Source organism: Bubalus bubalis, chromosome 2 (assembly GCF_019923935.1).
Source record: "Bubalus bubalis isolate 160015118507 breed Murrah chromosome 2, NDDB_SH_1, whole genome shotgun sequence".
In the NCBI taxonomy this organism is placed as follows: Eukaryota; Metazoa; Chordata; class Mammalia; order Artiodactyla; family Bovidae; genus Bubalus; species Bubalus bubalis.
In genome coordinates this window covers 182,250,645-182,270,981 of record NC_059158.1, presented here as the reverse complement: position 1 = coordinate 182,270,981, position 20,337 = coordinate 182,250,645, and the positions used below count along the sequence as shown (strand labels likewise).

At 53.4% G+C, this 20,337-nt stretch overlaps 1 protein-coding gene and 2 long non-coding RNA genes across 3 annotated transcripts in view; 2 read left to right on the top strand and 1 right to left on the bottom strand.

Annotated features, from left to right (window-relative positions):
* Positions 1 to 8,793, top strand: part of EPHA8 (EPH receptor A8) — a 23,990-nt gene extending 15,197 nt beyond the window's left edge. Inside the window, exons 6-15 of the mRNA XM_044938135.2 lie at positions 639 to 732; positions 2,109 to 2,176; positions 3,078 to 3,242; positions 3,441 to 3,626; positions 3,942 to 4,003; positions 4,566 to 4,775; positions 5,705 to 5,854; positions 5,942 to 6,132; positions 6,401 to 6,574; positions 6,706 to 8,793. Coding sequence (XP_044794070.1) covers positions 639 to 732; positions 2,109 to 2,176; positions 3,078 to 3,242; positions 3,441 to 3,626; positions 3,942 to 4,003; positions 4,566 to 4,775; positions 5,705 to 5,854; positions 5,942 to 6,132; positions 6,401 to 6,574; positions 6,706 to 6,820 — 1,415 coding nt within the window. The 3' untranslated portion in view covers positions 6,821 to 8,793. The remainder of the gene's footprint in view (positions 1 to 638; positions 733 to 2,108; positions 2,177 to 3,077; positions 3,243 to 3,440; positions 3,627 to 3,941; positions 4,004 to 4,565; positions 4,776 to 5,704; positions 5,855 to 5,941; positions 6,133 to 6,400; positions 6,575 to 6,705) is intronic.
* On the bottom strand, positions 1,768 to 13,771 carry LOC123332239. Its single transcript, XR_006549052.1, has 6 exons — positions 13,633 to 13,771; positions 12,165 to 12,235; positions 6,381 to 6,589; positions 3,161 to 3,285; positions 2,582 to 2,746; positions 1,768 to 2,246 (listed from the first exon to the last, which is right to left on the bottom strand). It is a non-coding gene; the product is annotated as an uncharacterized LOC123332239 (long non-coding RNA).
* LOC123332238 lies at positions 12,956 to 20,337 on the top strand. Its single transcript, XR_006549050.2, has 4 exons — positions 12,956 to 13,134; positions 13,270 to 14,206; positions 15,574 to 15,698; positions 16,651 to 20,337. It is a non-coding gene; the product is annotated as an uncharacterized LOC123332238 (long non-coding RNA).

Below are 20,337 nucleotides of genomic sequence, written 5' to 3'. Positions count from 1 at the left end.
CCCCACCACATCTCCAGCCAACTGGGGTCTTCTCCTATGCTCAGCACCCTCCAGGGGGCAGTGTTAGGACAGCGGGTTTCCAAGGCTGAGTTGACACCCTGCCGCTAGCCTGCATGCCCTTGGAGCTTGTGTGTCTCAAGTGCTCTTAGGTTTGACACCACGTTGGCACCGTCCAAGTAGGAATCCTGCCTGACTCCATGCTGTGTGTCCTTGAGCAAGTTCCTTGAGTTCTCTGGGCCTCAGTTTTCTGGTCTGACAACTCACAGTAATGCTGGGGTTCTCCCTGGAGAAGCTGTGGGTTAACTGGCCAGAATGCACTGTATACCCAGCTTCGTCATTTACAGTAACAGGCAGGGCAGGTGGTTTTGGACTCGTCAGTGAGAAAGCTGAGGCTCAGAAGTCTAGTGACTCTGCCCAGGTCGCACCGTCCCAGGAAGTGGTGGCACCAGGTTGGGAAGCAGGATATTGAAGCGGCAGGTTGTAGAGGGGAGGGTTGGGGCAGAGGCAGGTGCAACCTGTGCCCCGACTCTCAGAGCTGAGGAGGCTGCCACTGGGCCCCAGGAAGGCTGCCAGACCTCTGAGGCCAGGGCTAAGATGTTAGGCAACGCCCCCCCCACGACCCCGGTTTTCCCACGCAGGGCCCCGCTACGACACCCGGACCATCGTCTGGATCTGCTTGACCCTCATCAGTGGCCTGGTTGTGCTTCTCCTCCTGCTCATTTGCAAGAAGAGGTGGGTGGTCCTGGGCCCCCGGCCACCCTGAGCCCCTGTGTCTCCTGTCCCCAGCTCCCGCCGAGCCAGTGACCCTTTGTGCTTGGGGTGGGCCTCCCTTATGGACAGACCTGTTCTTTCCCTCCTTCCTGGCACACTTTTCCCTCTTGCCTTCCATGCTCAGGCCCACCTCCTGTTTTCCATCCACCTGTCCGGCCTTGTCTTTCTGCATCTCCAGCTCTTTAACCAACTTCCAAAAGCTGGAGGGCCCCGTCCCATCCAGACCATCCTCTCTCACCCGCTTACCCTGCACCTTTCCTCAGTGACCTTATCAGGGTCCGCGGCTTTGAATTCCACCTTCACGCTGACATCCCCCTAAGCGTGGCATCCGCACAGGCCTCTCCCCTGAGGTCCAGTTGCCCGCTCCCGCCTCTACTCGAATGTGTTTCAGACACACAGCACCCCCAGACCAGCCCCTCCCCAAGCCCCGTCTCAGAATGTGGCACCACCGTTCGTGGCGTGACAAGCCCCAAACCTAGCCATTATCCTTGGTTCTCGCTCCCTCATGCCATGTCTGCCCACCAGCCAGTCCCACTGGGTCCCCCTGCAGCGTGACCCCCTCCATCTCATTCAATCCTAACGGTGCCGCAGGGATGTATAGATTCCGACCTCGTTCTGCAGGGAGTAAACGGGGGATCAGAGAGGTGAGGCCACTTCAGCTAAATAGGTGTCAGAACACAGATCTGTTAAAAAACTGAAGACCAGGCTCTTAGTCACTCTCCACTCGGTTCCAGAGGGAGGCGGGGTGGGCTTCGGATCCTGCTCAGCGAGAATTGGAAAGATCATCCATAGATGGAGAAACTGAGGCCCAGGGGAGGGAAGGGGCTTGCTGAGGTCACGTGGCAGAGTTGGCGTCAGAAGCCTCGTCTCCCAGACCCTCTGCCGGGAGTGCTTTTGTGTAAAATTGAGCCAGGAATACCATAGATTTTGCCGCGAAGGCTGAGTGGACTCAACTGTGTAAACTATACAGTGTTTTTTTACGAAGTATTTTTAAAATGGTTATTTATTTGGCTGCGTTGGGTTTAGTTGCGGGATCTTGTGTTGAGGTGCACAGACTCTCCAGTTGTGGCATATGGGCTTAGGTGCTCTGCAGCATGTGGGACTTCAGTTCCCTGATCAGGGATTGAACCCGCCTCCCCTATGTTCCAAGGCTGATTCATAACCCCTGGACCACCAGCGAAGCCCCATGCCGTGTTTGTGAATGTCAAGGATGTCCCAAGGGCAGTGGCTGGGGTGGCCGGAACTGACTTGAAAGGGGATGAAGGAAAGAAAGGGGGAATTCGCACGTGTCACTGATGGGGGTCAGGGCTGAAGCTGAGGACCGTCCTCCTCCACAGGCATTGTGGCTACAGCAAGGCCTTCCAGCACTCGGACGAGGAGAAGATGCATTATCAGAATGGGCAGGGTGAGTGCAGGAGCCCCGTGGTCCAGAGGGGAGAGGGGCGATCACAGCAGGAGTCAGTGCTGGGCTGGGGCTGAAAAAAGGAGGGAAAGGGAAAAAGTGCTCGCAGAAGAGACTAGAGCCCTGGAGAGAGAGACAGCAGCATGTTACACAGCCCCCAGCCCCCAGCCCCCAGGGGCATGCTGCGGTTCAACTTTGTTGGGTTTGCAGAGGATTCTAGACATCTTCTCAGAGAACTGCACAGATTTCTGCACTCACACACACGTTCACACACAGGTTTGTTTTTTTTTTTTTTGGCGGGGGCGGGGGGGTTGGTCATATACTCGTGGACAAGAACCCTTGCTACAGAGAACTTTTTCAGGATCCTGCAGAGACCTCAGAAAACAAGGCAAATATGAAGATACCTACCTCAACACTCCACTTCTTTGCCCATGGTAGAATCAATCATGGTACTGATTCCTATGGAGCCTGAATGTGGCCTCAGAATCCTTCTTAACCCAGTCTTTTAGAGAACCACTTTCCATCCACCTCAGTCGGTACTGTGGTGAAACCACTCTTGGTCACACTCCTACCCTAGGAATGAGAAAGATCTTCATAAGGACCTTGGGTTAGTTTGGCCAACTGAAAAGGATCTTAAGGACCCTGAAAGTGAGCCCAGAAATATGTTGGACATACAGAACTCACTAGAAATCCCCAGATCCCCTAGAGACCTCAGAGCCATTTCATAGAGACCCCGTTTTCACTTGGCAAGCACTTACTGGATGCCTGCTGTTTGCCCCCCACATCCTGAGATTCCTGAAGACGCTTCTCACCCCACCCTCAGACCCTTCCCAGACTCAGGGAAGGGCTGGGAGGGAACGTCCTCAGGGACCCCAGTGATGGCCCTTCTCTCCTGGCCCCTCAGCGCCTCCACCGGTCTTCCTGCCCCTGCACCACCCTCCAGGGAAGATTCCAGAGCCCAAGTTCTATACAGAACCCCACACCTACGAGGAGCCGGGCCGGACAGGCCGTGGTTTCACCCGAGAGATCGAGGCGTCTTGGATCCACATCGAGAAAATCATCGGCTCTGGTGAGCTGCAGGGCTTGGGCGTGTGGGGACGTCCTGGAGGTACCTGGGAGAAGGGCGTGCCGGGCAGAGGGAGCGGGGCACCAAGATGCCAGGCGTGGCCAGGCACATGGGTGTGCAAGACGGGTCAAGTGCAGAGTTCAGGTGGAGGAGGGGAAGGTCCCACCGTCTGCCCCCTGCCTGCCCCGCTTGGGTCCACAGGCGAGTCTGGAGAAGTCTGCTATGGGCGGCTGAAGATGCCGGGGCAGCGGGACGTGCCCGTGGCCATCAAAGCCCTCAAAGCCGGCTACACGGAGAGACAGCGGCGGGACTTTCTGAGTGAGGCGTCCATCATGGGTCAGTTTGACCACCCCAATATCATCCGCCTTGAAGGTGTCGTCACCCGTGGTAGGTTCCAGGCGGAAAACAGCCTCAGCCTTCAGAGCCCCTCCTGCTGGGGTCAGGGCTCTGGGTCCATCCGTCTACCACCCTGCCCTGCCCCGTCCCCCTGGTTCAGGTCCCTGGATGACTTGGCAGGGAAGGGAACCCAGAGCCCAGGACCCTAGAGGAAACCCTACATTCCCTGGGCCCCGTGGTGCTGGCCCAGCTCCTGGCAGCTCATAGTGGGGCAGGGGGTGGCATGTTCATGGGGTCACGGCCCTGCAGCCCTGATCCCCTACCAAGAACCACTTCCTCCCTGTTACACCCCGCCCCACCCCCCAGGCCGTCTGGCAATGATCGTGACTGAGTACATGGAGAACGGGTCTCTGGATGTGTTCCTGAGGGTGCGTGCCCCACTCTGCTTTCCACATGGGCCGGGAGAGGGAAGTTCAGTCTGGGTAATGGGAGATCATGTGAGGCCTCCAAATACCCCCTCGTCCCCAGAGCTTGGACCTAACAGACTTGGGGAAGGGGGAGCTAGGCGTGGAGCAGGTCAGTCCATCCAAGTGCCTTTCAGCCCCCATCACGTGAAAGCCCTTCTGCTGTGGGTCCTGCCGCCCTGTCCTGCACACAGGCTAAGAGCGGTGCCTCTGTGGGTTCCCAGGGCCCCACCCAGCTGGGAGGCATGAGGTGCGGGCCGGAAACCCCGAGATTCCCAGTCCTTGCCGGGCCATGTGTCTGTTGGGTGGTCAGGGACAGGGCCACACCTCTCTGGGTCTCCCTCTCCCCTTGGGCAAAGTGGATGACCAGTCTTCACACCCCACCTACCTACCTACCTCTCAGGGTTGCAGTGAGGGTAAACGAGACATGAGGACAAACCTTCGACACTAGCATGCTTCCTAAGCAGGGAGGCCCTTTGTGAACTTCAAGGAGCCTTCCTGAAGCCCACGCCGCATCCCTCTGCAGACGCACGACGGCCAGTTCACCATCGTGCAGCTGGTGGGCATGCTCAGAGGCGTGGGCGCCGGCATGCGCTACCTCTCAGACTTGGGCTATGTCCACCGCGACCTGGCCGCTCGCAACGTCCTGGTTGATGGCAACCTGGTCTGCAAGGTGTCCGACTTCGGGCTCTCCCGGGTGCTGGAGGATGACCCTGATGCTGCCTATACCACCACGGTACGTAGCCTACGCCCCACGTGTCGTTAGGGAGGTTGGAAATTTCAGGGTTGCCTCCAGCCTGGGGCAAGTCCTGTCTCTTCTCTGCACCTCTGTTTGCCCCTCTGTCAAATGGGTGCAAGCTTTCCCACCTTTGTGCCACTGGGGAGACACCAGGGCTGGTCCCCACGGCCCCTCATTCACTGGGAGATTTGGGGAGAGTTGGCTTCTCTCTGAATCACACATCCACTCTGCATCTGTCTCTAAAGTTTGGCTAAAAACCCCCAGCATTTTCACAATGTATTCTATAGGGATTTGGGCTTCTTGAAAGGGGCCTTAAGTGCAGAGGTCTGCCTCAATCAGAGCCTGCCCTTAGGGTCTCACCCACTGAGGTTTCACTTAGAGAAAGGATTTTGTAACCAAAAAAAGGAAGGGGGGTAAGGGGAGCTGGAAACCTGCTAGACCACGTTGTCTGAGCTTCATCACTTGTTCAGGCATCAGTTCAGTTTAGTTCAGTCACTCAGTCGTGTCCGACTCTTTGTGACCCCATGGATTGCAGTACGCCAGGCCTCCCTGTCCATCACCAACTCCCAGAGCTTACTCAAGCTCGTGTCCATCGAGTCGGTGATGCTATCCAACCATCTCCTCCTCTGTCGTCCCCTTCTCCTCCCGCTTTCAGTCTCTTTTCCTATGAGTCAGTTCTTTGCCTCAACCTGTTGACCAGCTCTTACTGACCGTCTCCTGGGTGTTGAGCCCACCACCCACTGTCTCTCGTTCAGTCTCCACTCCTGCTCCATGTGCAGGTCCCCCCCGCATCAGAACAGGTGATCGTGGAAGGTCATGGAGGCCGTGTCTCTCCAACCAGCCTGCAAGTTTCCCAGCCCGGACCCCTGCGCTCAGCTCCCGGTCAGGCTGGGGAGGTGTTCTCAACACGCGTGTGTCCGTCACAGGGAGGCAAGATCCCCATTCGTTGGACGGCCCCCGAGGCCATCGCCTTCCGGACCTTCTCCTCGGCCAGCGACGTGTGGAGTTTCGGGGTGGTCATGTGGGAGGTGCTGGCCTACGGGGAGCGGCCCTACTGGAACATGACCAACCAGGACGTGAGTGCCGGAGCCTGGCTGGGCAGTGGCGTTCTGGGGCCTGGGGGCAAGAGGGCCGCTCCAGCCCAGCGCCGTGTTCCCCCGCAGGTCATCAGCTCCGTGGAGGAGGGCTACCGCCTGCCCGCACCCATGGGCTGCCCCCACGCGCTACACCAGCTCATGCTTGACTGCTGGCACAAAGACCGCGCCCAGCGGCCTCGCTTCTCACAGATCGTCAGCGTCCTGGATTCGCTCATCCACAACCCTGAGAGTCTCAGGGCCACGGCCACCGTGCACAGGTGCCTGGCACCCACCCCAGTCCTGCCCAAGCCCGGCTGCCCTCCCCGCTTGCCCTGAACAAGGCCCCGGCTTCGTCCAGGCCTCTGGACCGCTCAGCCTGGACCCCTGGACCAGACCCAGTCTGGGCCCCTGAGCCCTGTTCACCCCTCTCCTTCCAAGCCCTGGTAAACCCCTTAGCTGCTGCCGAACCTGACGGTGGTGGGTGCCAGTGTCTCCAGTCTGCCAGTGTCTCTGGCAGGAGCCTTACCTAGGGACCCTGTGCCTCAGGTGTCCGCCCCCCGCCTTTGCCCGGAGCTGCTTTGACCTCCGAGGGGGCGGGGGTGGCAGCGGGGGCCTCACCGTGGGAGACTGGCTGGACTCCATCCGCATGGGCCGCTACCGGGACCACTTCGCTGCCGGGGGTTACTCCTCCCTGGGCATGGTGCTCCGTATGAACGCTCAGTGAGTGTGGTGGGCCTACTGGGACCGGAGGAGGGCAGAGGGCAGGGGGCGGGGTCAGAGGCGGAGCCGCTGAGCACGGCAGCTCCCGGATGGGTCCCAGCCTCCCAGGGCAGTACCGCCTTCCTTTCCAGGGACGTGCGTGCCCTGGGCATCACCCTCATGGGCCACCAGAAGAAGATCCTGGGCAGCATCCAGACCATGAGGGCCCAGCTGACCAGCACCCAGGGGCCCCGCCGGCACCTCTGACCTAAACTCAGCCCCGGGGCTGCGCCTGCCGTCGTCGGAGGACTCGCGGTGGGCGGTCCCAGGCCTCTGCCCTTCGCCTCAGCTGCCTTCCGCTCAGGTGCCGGGGAGACCGAGGATCCCGCCGCAAGACCCGGACTTATCCAGGGTCAGGCCACCTGGGAAGGGACTTTGGCGCCCAGCAGAGGGCAGAGGGCCTTCTCTTTCCCAGAAGCTGAAGCGTCAAGGCCCCTGAGATGTCGCTCACCTGCCTCCGTGTGCGTGCAAGTGTGTGTGTGTGCGCGCACTCACCTTCTCACGAGGTCGTGGGAGCCCTGGTGAACATGTGTGATCATGTGTGTGTGTGTGTGTGTGTGTGTGCGCGCCCATCTTTCAGGTCCCCCATGGATGTGTGCAAGTTCCGGTGACTATGCTTATTCATTAAGGCTGGGGGCGCGTGTGTGTGTGACTGTGGATGGCGTGTCACAAGCGTGAGGATGTGTGAGCTCGGAGCTCGGTGTGACACTGCCCCTCGAATGTGGGCCCGGGGCCCAGCACCCACAGGGTCTGGGGAGAGGCTCAGCCCCTCCCGCACACCTGGAGGCTGGAGCTAGGGGCTACTTCCGAACCTCACCAGCACCAGGCCCACCCTAGTTCTCCGCCCGGGTGGGCCCACCCCCGGCTCTATCTCAGGTCTGAGCCCTCCCTCTAGCTGGTAGGGGCAGGGGTCACCTGCTTCCCCCACCTGGCTCCCATCACTGCTTCAACAGGAAAACAGGGTTCCCGGCCAGCCTCCCTGGCCCCCTTCTGTGCGGGCATTACCACGGCGCACACGCGATGCCCTCAGCTGAACTTGGCTACCTGGCCAGGGGCCAGGGGCCACCACCTTCCCCCTAGTCTTTTGTACCCCTCCACAGCCCAGGGCTTCTCACTTGGAAGGGCCTCTGCCAACATCACTGCCCAGCCCTGGCCTGCCCCCGCCCCCACCCTGCCCTGCAGCCCCATGCCTAGGATCAAGGACCATAAGATCCTAGTGTTTCAGCCCCAAATCCACCCCTCCTTCACCTTCTGGGCAGACCAAGGGAGTGTGTGTGCCTTGTCCAAGGTCACACAGCAGCTTCAGAGTTTCAGAGCTGCGCCTCTGCAGGGGGCTCTTTCCCCCAAATCCTCCCACACAGATGGATGTGGTGGGAGGGACTTGGGAAGCCCCCACCCCACCCCCCCCCGCCCCCACCAACTCAGTTGACCTTCCCCCCTTGCGGCCCACCAGGGTATGTAAATATCTTTTTTCTACCATGTCAGAATATTTTTTTTCCTCACTCCTGACAATGCAAAAATGGTCTTCAAAGCACATAAAAAAAACACCCAGGGTGAGAAAGCCCCATCCCAGGGGAAGCTGGCAGGGCCCACGGAACCCCACCAAACAGGATACTCTGAGAGCCCTGCCAGCCTCCAGGGAGGGACGAGCCCAGCCCCACCCCCACCCCGCCCAGCCCTCCCGTCGCCAGCACAGCTGTCCCGCGGAGACGCCAGCACTGAGCCCCCTCTCCCTCCTGCAATAATTCGGGGAGCCTCAGCCCCGCCCAGGTGCCGCGGCCAGCTCTCTACACCTCTATATATTATATTACTATATCGCCGAGCTGTTCTTCCTTCCTATGGAAGTCGGAAACGTGGTCAGGACACGATCTGGGGAGGACCCTGTCTTCCTCCCACCATCCCACTCTCGCCCAGTTCCTGGACTCTGGATCCTCATGGCCGGGGGGCACACAGTGGGCCTGGCACTTGGAAAAGTGTGGCTCCTGCCCGTAGCATGGGGCACCCCAGGGACCTGCCTCTCTGTGGGCTTCATCCTGAACCTTGTACTCGCCCACAAGGAGAATAAATTCTGCCTCATCTTTGCCTGTGTCTCCCGTTTCTTTCCATCCCCACAACTCTGACCTCTCCTGGGAAGGAAGGAGCAGCCTTATGCTGTGCACCTACTGTACGAATCCCATACATTTGCCCCCCCCCCTCCCCGGTCTTCTCATCTATCCTAGGAGGTAGGATTCATGTGCCCATTTTGTTATTAGAGGAGGCTGAGTTATACAGAAGTCAACTTGCCTAAAGTCAAGTTTATGGGAGTCTGAATTGAAACCCAGGTTTGTCCAACTCCGAAGCACATCCTCTGCTAGGAAGCATCCCTAATTCTCTCTTCTGTGAACTGCAGATGGCGCTTAACCCTGGAGCTTGATTGCCCTGACCTCGAGTTCTCTTGGGGACTCCCCTGGAGGAGGACTGTGTGAGGAAAGGTCTTCTCATGCAAACAGCTGCCCTGGGAACAGGGAGTCCATTGAGACACCTGGGTGCTATGGGGCAGGGAAGGGAAGACAGGATGCAGGCAGCTTCCGTAGTTATATCAGGGGCTCAGGATATGCCTCTGCTCCCCGAGAGAGGAAAGAGCGGCAGGAGACAGGCTGGTGGCCTGAGACAGAGCAGAGCCCAGCTGTGTCCACTCGAGTCAGTGGCTCAGACATTTGGGGAAAATTCCCCCAGGGGCTTGTTGGTGAGCAAATAAATGATCTCCAGCTACCCCTCCAGCTGAGGCAAGGGTCTTCATTCCTGCCCCTCCCCCAACTTGGGAAAGGAGGACCAGAGAGGAAACCCATGTATTATGTTCCCTACAGTCTCACTAATAATCCTTCTCAGAGAGGCCAATGTCCCATATGGCAGAACCCTCACGTAAGCCAGAGCTGTTTGATCTCAAGCCAGATGTGTATCCCTCTAAAACCCCAAGCTCTGCTCCAGGCTCTGCCCCATGGAACCAGCAGTTTCCTGTGAGGAGGAGTGTGTTACTACACACCTGTCTTCTCTAAGGACCAACCATCAGAGCCTACTGAGCACCCACCATGGACTGGGTGCCGTTGGGGATACAAAGATGGACATGCAGCCCCTTCTGTTCAGAAGCTGAGAGCAGGTAGAGGTACAGAGAGCCCAAAAATGGTTCCCTCGATCAGATCCAGGAGGCTATGCCCAGAAAATGGTACACACAGCAGGTTTAGAGGATGTCAAAGGAGAAAGAGAGAGAGGGCGATCGAGCCTGGAGGGCCAGGGCTATCATCAAGGACTTCCTGGAGGAGGGAGCGTTCACCTGGGCATTGGAGGATGAGAAGGGTTTGGAGATTCATTTCCCAGGCAGCCCCCTGTGCAAGGGTGGAATGCAGAGGAGAGAAAGAATAACAGCCATGGGAGAAACAAACTGTGCTCGTGGTGAGAAGATTCCTTATTATCAAGTTGGCCAGTAGACTCCAATTTAATCTATACATTTTATACCCAATAAGATTTGAAATGAGGTTTTCTCTGCAGCTTGACAAGGTCATCCCAAAATGCATATGGAATAATAAAGAACCCAGAATAGCTAAGGCAATTTTGAAGAAGAAAGAAGAGGAAGAGGAAGGAAAACTTACCCTGCCAGATCTCAATAATTGCTACAAAGCTTTAAATAATTAAAATTATTTGATTTGGTCCCAGGAATAGAGAAACAAGAGAAAAAGAGCAGAATAATGACAAGAACAGATCCAAATGTATCTGAGTGTTTGAAACACGGTAGTCAATGAGTGATGTTAGGACAATTAAATACTCCCATGGAAAAAGATAAAAGTACATCCCCATTCACACCACTCACAAAATAAGTTCCAGGTTGATCAAAGTCCTATCAGTAAGTATAAAAAGCAGAGTACAAAGCTTTTCAAACGAAACAGGGAAATAACTTTAAGATCTCAGAGTAGAAAATAAATAGGACACAAACACAAATGATGAAAGGAAATGATAACTCTTATTTCCTTAAAGTCAAAAACTTCTACATGACAAAAAAATAAGCAAATTTGTTAAAGCCACAGCTGGCAGAAGGTATTTTCAACTTGGATAACCAACCAAGAGAGAATTAGTCTCCAAAATAAAAAATTTAAGCCTCAAAGAATCAATTTACCATAGACATTCCAAAGCAGCAGGCAAATGGACCGAAGATGTGAACAGACAAATAACAGGGGAAGAAATTTGAATGCCAATAAAGATAGTAACAAGATTCTCAATATCACTAGTGAGCATGGAAATGCAAATTAAAACAAAAATTACATAGCATATTACACAATCTGATTGGCAAAATTAGTCTATAACACTGGTATAGATGAGTGTGGTGGGTGGGGGGGACAGCAATGTTTGTAAACTGCTGGTGGGAATGTAAATTGGTACAACTACTTTGGAGAACAATTTAGAAACAGTTTTAAGATGAGCAAATCTGAGACACAGTGGCTCTGCTTTAGGTTAGGTGTGTGCCTGTCTGAAGTTAGGTCCCCTAAGCAGTGCCCGAGATTCTTGTGCAGGCAGTTTCTAGAGGGAGGACTCTCAGGTGGAGAGAGAGGGTCAGGCAGATAGGGTAGGAAGAACTGTTAAGTGATGGTAGGTTCTCAGCTGGAGATTATCTTCAATCTGACCCCATGGGGAGTTCTGAAGCATTAATAACATTGCAGAGTGAATCTGCCTTGAGGCAAAGAGGCCAGGCTTTTGCACCAGTCATTGGCTTATCCATCAGTCATTGATGGATAAGGCTTATCCATCAGTCATTGATGGATAAGACTTATCCATCAGTCATTGGCTGTATCCATCAGTCGTTGACTGTGGGCTGCCCAATGTAGGGGGTAGGGTGGTGGGTAACTTATAACTTCCTGAATAAAGAAGTTCCCAAGAAGCTGTGAGCAGCTGTGAATCCCTAGCAGCCAGCACTCACAGCAGCTGGGGGATGAGCTGCACCTGCAGGTCATAGAATCTGGGTGGAGAACCCAGAGTGTTTTCCATGCATCCTAGAGAAACTCAGGTGTGCGTGCATGCCAAGTCACTTCAGTCGTGTCTGACTCTTTGCGACCCTATGGACTGTGGCTCTTCTGTCCATGGGATGCTCCAGACAAGAATACTGGAGTGGGTTGCCATGCCCTCCTCCAGGGGATCTTCCCGACCCAGGGGTCGAACCTGAATCTATGTCTCTTCCATTGGCAGGCGGGTTCTTTACCACTAGCACCACTTGGGAAGCCCTGGAGAAACTCATATTCGTGTGCAAAAGGATATGTGGTCAAGGATATTCACCACATCTTAGTATGTGATAGAAAAGTGAGGAGCAGTCTAACTGCCTCTCAGCAAGAGAACAGGAAAATAAGCTGCTTTATAAACACAATGAAATCATCTATCACAGTTAAAATGAACAAACTAGATCAACATGTTCCCAATATGGTAAATCTCCAGAACATAAATATGGAATGAAGAAGTAAATGGCAAAGAAATGTGTACAGTATTATACCATTTATATAAACTTTTGAAATATATGTAACAATAGACTTACAGGTTTTGCATGCATAAATAGAAGATGACACATGCCCGGGACAGTAAACATCAGCTTCAGCTTAGTTACTTCTGTGGAGGAAAGGCAAGGAGGAAAGAGGTATTGAGCTGTATTGATCATGTTCCATCCATTTTCTTTTTTAAAAAGAGAGAGGGCTTTGAAGCAAATATGACAAAATGTTAACACCCATTTAACCTGGGTGGGCACATACCTGTCCGTTACTGTATTTTCTGATTTTCCTGTATGTTGGAACATTTTCTAATTAGAAATTAAAATGTTTTAAAACCACAATGGAGGGTGTTCTGAGGCATCTCGTGTCTGGGAGAAACCCAGAATCAGCCCTTCTGGGAATGAGAGGAGTGCGCTGTCCAGGGTGCTAGACCCCAGTGACTGGGTGCACCTGCAGGTCATAGAATCTGGGTGCATTCTATCTAACCATTTATTCCACACTTGCTGCCAAGTCTGAGCCACCGACACCCCCTCTCCTCTGGACATCTGTGGGAGCCTCTTCACAGGTGTCCCTTCTTCCTCTCTCACCCCCATAATTCATTCTGCACAAGGGATTCTGGCCAGAGGGATCTTCACAACACAAACCCCTTCTTTTGGAGGGGTTACAACCCCTCCAAAAGCTTTCTATCAAGTTGGTAATGACATCTAAAGTCCTCACCTGGCCTAAAGCAAACCTGCTCCAGCTTTAAAGCAACCTCCTTCCACCCAACCTCCCCCTCATTCAAACCCTTCTTTTGATTTCTTGAACACACCAGGTGTTGGCATGAGCTCTTCCTCCTGCCTGGGATGTTCCTCCATGTCTTCAAAATAATCAACCCCCCAAACGACTGCCTTTTCCTGAGTCACTTTCTGCTATGTTACACAAGGTTATTCTTTTTATAGCACTTAAAACCTGTTGAAGTTATACATTGTCTATTTACTTATCTTCTGCCCTTATCACTCAACATACTCCAACAAGCAGGTATGGTATCTAATTTACTCACTGCCTTAACACTAGCACACAGCACACTGGTGGCCTTCATTTGTATGTAAACAGATGTTTGTTGAATGAATAAATGAATGATTGTATATTTACTGAGCATTTCTTCTGTGACAGGTCCTTGCTTGAATCTGTGAATTCTGGAATAAATGAGATAATTTTTGCCCTCAAGATGCTCACAGGCTAAAGAAAATAGAGAAGCCAAATTATAGGATCATAGAAAACTGGAATAAGTTCCTTTGCTCTTATTATAAAATCAGAGAGCTTTGAGAGGACTAGTTTGTTCATTTTCCACACCCTCCATGTTTCTTTCTTTCTTTTTCTGTTTTTTTTTTTTTTTTTTGGCCATGTGGTATGTGGGATCTTAGTTCTCCAACCAAGGATGGAACCCCCACCCTTGCAGTGGAAATTCAGAGGCTAGCTACTGGATGACCAGCAACATCCCCTTCATGTTTCTTAAACAGAGAAACCTAGACTTACCCAGAGAGGATTCACCCGAGTTTGCACAGCATTAGAGACACACCCTGGTTCTGAACCTAGGCCACCCAACTTCTCATAGCGTGAGTTAAAGGAAGGCTTCCCAAAGCAGCTCTGGACTCTCTTCTACTTCCTGTACTTGGCATCACTATTATAGGAACCACCTGCAGAAGGAAAACAAATTACCCAGAGGAGCCATTTGAGGAGCAAAAGGAAATTCTCAAATATATAAGGACCCTACCCTTTAATCAGACACAATGTCTGAATCTTCACCATTAGTATCTCCTCTCTTTGGAGCAAGTCTTTTTCTACTTGGACTCCTCTGAAGAAGCACAGAAGCACCAGGAAGAATGACCCTCTGGGCCCTCAGTGTGGGCAAAGCTGGCCAAACCTCCTAGTCCTCTGAGGGAACTTCTGGGGAGAGGAAGACAGACGGTGCAGTTGGGGTTTAGAGGAGGCATGGGAAGAGACGTTCCAAGGCATCAAGCAGAACTTTCTTACCTGGCCCCACCCGTGTATCTTGTCTCATCCCTTGAAACCCACAGAGGACCCTCCAGCTACAAGAAATCACTTGCAGGTTCGTACACACTCTCAGCCTCTTCTGTGACTGTGCTATGTGTGTTCCATTAGAGGAATATTCCTCTCCCTTCCTCTCTGGCTAATTCCTCCCTGTACTGAAGTTCTCAAACTCTGGTACCCCCCTCCCCTGACTTAGGGCTGGATGCCTCCTTTCTCTGAGTGCCCACAGACCCTTAGGCTTCCTATGAAAGCACTTACATGGCACTGTGATTAATCACCACTGGTTAAGGCCAAGAATGTCCCTATGTAGCCAGACAACCCCAGAACCCAGCCCAGGGCTGGATCATGGTCAGAATTCAGTGAATGATAGAGGCACAGGCAAATGACCCTTCCTGGGGCCCTGGGCATCTGCTCTGTCTCAGGGTCAGTTTCTTCATCCTCCCTTCCACATGACCTTGAGCCCATCACATGGGGTCAATACAACACACACTACACAGGCTTGTCATGAGGATCAGGAGATGATATGAGGGTAAGACACGGGAACAGTGTCTATGATTGGAGGAGGGTGACTGGGTGTCTCTGGGATGGTGCGAGGCTGAGGCAGTTGGTGAGTGTGGGTGAGGCCTTGGAAGCAGGCAAGGGTGGGCTAGCATCCTAGCCCCCAGGGAAGCCCCCTCACCCTTGTTCCCCTAGCTCTCATTTTGCCTAGAGGGTGATGGCCCAGGCCCATGGATGACCAGCTCTCCAACTCCATCCCCAATGCCTAGACACCTCGTTAGGATACCTTCATCTCTCCCACCCTAGGCGGCTGGTGAAGGGTCAGCTGCTGGCATGAAATTCGCAGTCCTTGGAGGGTTTGCATTTCCATGTCTCCTGTGTTGGGGCTGGTGGAAGGTGATGAATAAAAGATGGGAATGGGGTGGGGGGAGCTCCTGTGGCTTTAAGAGAAATGTGATGAGCATTTAGAGTGGGAAGATTAGTGCAAGAGCTTCTCTCAGAATACCAAAAGTGAGGGGCCCAGCATCAAATAAAATAAACCAGAAAGCCACCTCCCGGCTTTGAGATAGCAGGAGCCCGAGGGAAGAAGAAGCGGGCTGGAGGCCTTGGCAGGGATCGAGGTGATGCAGATCCAGGCGAAGGAGGCTGGGAACCATCAGGAGAAAGTTCAAGTGGGGGCATAGCCAAGGTGACCCAAGGGTGGGGGCCAGGGCAGTGAGGGGAAAGGAGCCCGGGGCAGCCCCCTCCCTCCCAAAGCTGACATCATCTTTGGATGCTGAAAGTAACTGCCCCCACCTCCACCCACTTGTGTGAAAGGGGCTGTGGGGAGAAGGCCATCTGTATGGCATCTAATGGGAACCTACGTGGGTGGCTTACTGTTATTAATACTAATAAGTCACGATTTACCACCCTTTTATCATGTGCCAGACATGGTGACAAGCGTTTCCAGGCATGCTTTCCAGTCCGCACAGCAGCCTTATGAGAAGGTTGCTGTCAGCATCCCGTTTATACCTGTAAAGAAACCAAGGCACAGGAAACTTTGCCTCGAGCTGGTGAGTGGTGAACCAGGACCCAAACTAAATCATTCTGACCCCTGCAGGGAGGGGCAGTGGTGAGGTGTGCTGGAGGGGGTGGTTAGGGATGTGGACCCTGTCCTAAGATCAGGAGTCACCCAGTCAGTTAGCTGATCACACTGGGAAAGCAGCCCAGGCTCACTGGACAAGGAGGATGAAGGATGGGGCAGACCGGGGAGCGGGGTGGTGCCTATTGCTATGGGTTTGTGTTTCAGTGACTCTGAGAGATTGCACAGGCATTTTTGTGCATGTGGTGGCATGTGACTATGCAAAAGGGCATGTGTAACATTATCTCCATGAGGATACATGACTGTTGATTTAGGATTGCGTGTGCCTGGGTCTCTGGAGTATGACTCTGATGAGTAAGTATAAGCCGTGAAAGTGAGGGTGGCTGAAGTTAATGGATGTCTTTGTATGTAGAACCCAGCGACCAAAATACATGAAACATACAAATGTGTGTGATTGGAGCCGGTATACTATTGTATGTGGCTTTCCTGGTGGCTCAGACAGTAAAGCATCTGCCTGCGATGTGGGAGACCTGGGTTCAACCCCTGGGTTGGGAAGATCTCCTGGAGGAGGAAATGGCAACCCACTCCAGTACTCTTGCCTGGAAAATCCTATGGACAGAGGAACCTGGTAGGTTACAGTCCATGGGGTCACAAAGAGTTGGACATGACTGAGTGACTTCACGTTCAATACTGTTGTATATGTGATTGTACGTGTGTGTGTGATATACATGCACTTCCATGACTGTGACATGAATCAGTGTGTGACTGAGCATATGAGTGGTGTAGAGGGTGACAGTATGAGAGTATGTAGAGGGTGGTAAGAGCGTGTGTGTGTGTGTGTGTGTGTGTGTGTGTGTGTGTGTGTGTATGTATGCATGCATCCCAAGCTCTGACAGTCACCTCTGATTCCCTCCCTCCCCTAGTCCCTCCCCCAATGACAGAACTGCATGTCCATCAAGATGCTCAGAATAGGAATCACTCGGCCTCAGTGTAAGGATACTCACAGAGATATCCCAGACGTGGAATGCTCAACTTCAGATGTACAGCAGTTTAACACATGCATTTGCCTCCTCCTCTGAGATCCTCCCAGCATCGTTCACAGGCCAGGCAGACACTCCTGGCTCTATCCTCAAGAAAGGTCAAGTCTCAAAAGGATTATATACCAGGCCCTTTCTATATCTCCATTCTTCTCCTCATCTTTCACAGCTGGGGAAACTGAGGCTCAGATGAGATAAGACTCTTGCCTCCAACTTCAGGCCCAAATTGCTTTCCCCTCAAGGTCTCCAATTTCTGAATTTATGCTCCGTAATTTGGCCCTGACTGAAACCAAGGCGCTCAATCAAGCATTCATTCAACAGTTACTCAGCACTTCCACCCTGCAACCAGATAACTACCAGCCTCGAGCCAGTTGTCTGTGGTCTGGAGCCATCACCTTGCCTGAACTGTGCTGAGCCTCAAACCCAGCTGGACAATCCTGCCGCCAAACCCGGTGGAGCTGTCCTTGGTGCTGAAGATACGTCTGCAGGCGCCTGCCTCTAAGGCCACCTCTGGACTTTGGGAGGGACTGAGGCTGGATTATTGGAAGTACTGAGTTCCTGCCATGCTCCATGCTGGCCTGGCACATCTAGAGACTTGCCTCTCTTCTTGTCCAAATACTTTTGATTCAGTGTCTTGTGGACTAAGTGAAGCTGAGGCAGCTTATGCCCTGGTTCAGTAATATTTGCTAGACTGTGCGAGAAAAACAAACCCTTGGGTGTGTCAAGGGGAAGATACTATGTTGAAGGGGGTTCTGGAAGCTATGGCAACTAGAAACTGTAGCAAGACCCCAGTAAGGACAGGAGAACATTTCCTATCATTGTCCTCAGATCCTGGAGGGGCTGTCCTGGGAAACCGGCTTGGGATATTTCCTCCCACAGTCAGAAGGTTGAGGTTTCAGAAAGAGAGATTTCAACTCTACTTAAGAACCCCTTATTAGGGTCAGAGTCCCTTCAGTGAAGGATCATTTTGCCTCAAGGAGAAAGGCATTTCCAGGCAATGAGAATGATAAAATATTCCATTTTTGGGACCAGCACTTAGGCACAATGGCTGCAATTTACTAAACACCTATTATGTGCCTATTATTGGAGAAGGAAATGGCAATCCACTCCAGTACTCTGGGGAAAATTCCATGGATGGAGGAGCCTGGTGGGCTACAGCCCGTGGGGTCACAAAAAGTCAGACAGGACTGAGCAACTTCATTTTCACTTTTTTTTTTTTTCATGTTATTATGTGCCTGGCATGACCTATGGGCATGGATATCATTAGCCTCATGTTATAGAGGAAGAAACTGAGGCACAGAGAGAGGAAATGACTTCTTCAAGGTCATGTGGCTAGCAAGTAATGAGCTGAAATCACCCCCATGTATGTGATTCCAAACTGCTGTGCTACAAAGCCTCCCTGGATGCATCCAGAAGGTATGGAATTATTCTCTCACCCACATCCCTCCATAGCCTTCTCCCAGCTACCTCCCCACCTCCTCCCCATGGGTTAAGTTTTAAGGAAGAAATAAATTAAAAATGGATGAGATGCCCAGCACAGGGTATGGGGCCTGATCCGATTAACACTGATGTTTCTTTCATGAGGGATGGGTCAGTAATTCTCACCTACAGCAACCCAGGGTGGTGGAGGAAGCTGTCTCTAAGTCACCAAGCCACCTGCCTCCCAGCTCTGTGGGTTCTCTGACCCGCCCTGCCCCACCATCTGCCGCCCCCTTCCCCTCCCCCTGTACTGCCCGTGGTCCAGTCATGGCTCTCAGAAGCCCCACCAAGCTCCGGCTGCATCTCCAAGCCTGCCTGGGGCAGCAGAACTAGCCCAGGCTTTGGGTTTAAGTAGAATCTAGATCCTGGCTCTGCCTCTTACTATGAGACTGTAGAGAAGCCACCTAGATTTAGCTTTCCCTCCAGTAAAATGGGGAAGAGGCCTGCCTCGCAGACCCACTGTGAGGTGTGAGTTAATGTATCTGGAGCTCAGAACATAGTTTATCTTCTCTCACTGAACACTCCATCGATGGCTGTTACTGCTGCTGCTGCTGCTGCTGCTGCTGCTACCATTATATTGATGAATGGAAGCATTTCTTGTCCTGAGCACTTGATGACCTGAAAGAGAAATGGATAAAAATCAAGGGGGTGGGAATTGAGGCTCCATTCATGGAAAAGCAGGGCACTCCTTAGGGGAGTCTCAAATTTTTCCCAACCAGCCATGTTCATGGAGCAAAGAACAAGCAACAGTCAGAGTGATCAGGGCTCTGGTTATTGGGGGTTTGCCCACCTAACTCTGCATCCAGCTGAGAGGCAGATGGCAGTCCCTCAGATGGAGGCCAAAGGCATCTTGGTCATTGGAAAAGCTGATCCCAGAGGAAGGAAGCGTCCTCTGTCTAACAGCTGGGAAATTTCCTATGGCGAACCCCAGGGGTTGGTAGACACACTGCCCAGACACAAGGAAACTGGACCTGCCAGCCCCATTGACTGCTGAGGGTTGGTGCCCACCTGGGCTTCCTATGGGCAGCCTGGCTCCCACCACCTCATGCTGAGTCCTTGGCCTGGGCACTTCCCCTGTCTGAGCCCAGTTTGATGCTTTGTTAAACAAAGGCAATAGTAGAACCTTCCACAGAGAGTGGTGGTGAGGGTTAAAGCGTACACATGAGGCAAACGGGTGGCAGACCAGGGCTAGGACCCTTCGCTGGATCTGAGCCCTGGTGACCCAGGGAGGGATCCAGGCACTGCCCCCACCTTCCAACCATGGAGCACACCTCATCAGCAACTCTGAGCCTCTCGCCTTGCGTGCCAGATGCTGCACGTGGCTAGGAGGAGGAGAAGGAGGGGAAGAGGCCGGGAAGCCTGGGGCCCAGGGGAGCACCCTGCACGCCAGACTCCCTCACGCAAGGGGTTTGGGTTTGACACGCGAGAGGAAGACATCCACCAGGCCTCCCCCGCTTCCCTTCCCCCTAAGCGCATCCAGGGAGGGTTAGCAACCAGCCCCTGCCCCAAACCCAGCCTCCGCTCGCCATGGCCCTTCAGTCCATCTGTCCATCTGCCTTCTCAACGGGCAGACTGGCCACCTGCCTCCCCCTTGATCTGCTTCTTGGACTGTCACTGTGCCCGTCTGTCTGCCTATGATGCTGTCCGTCTGCCTGTCAGTCATCAGGCTTCTTGTGGGTCAGGTCAGATTGGCTGTCCTTCTGTCTGTCAGTCTGTCCATCGGTCTTCCTCTCTGTTTCACCATCAGGTCTATCTGTCTGTCCTCCCAGTGGTCAGACGGCCTCCCATCTCTCTCCTCCACCTATTGGTCTGTCTGTTCCTTAACGGTCTTTTTGGTCAGGCCAGCAGCCCATCTGTCTTTCAGCGCCTGTACTTTCCCCCTATCCACCTGCCAAGGGGTCACTCTTGCCTTCCTCTCTGCCTGCCCTTCCGTCAACCTTGTTCTTCCCAACCCTCACTCCTCTCCATGTGTGGAGACGGCTTCGCTCATCACCAAAACCCACCTCTGTCTGCCATGGACCAGGGCTGGCTGGCCCCCGGTGAAGCAGAGCAGACAGGCCAGCCAGCCCAGGGCCCCTCCACCCCAGCCCTCCA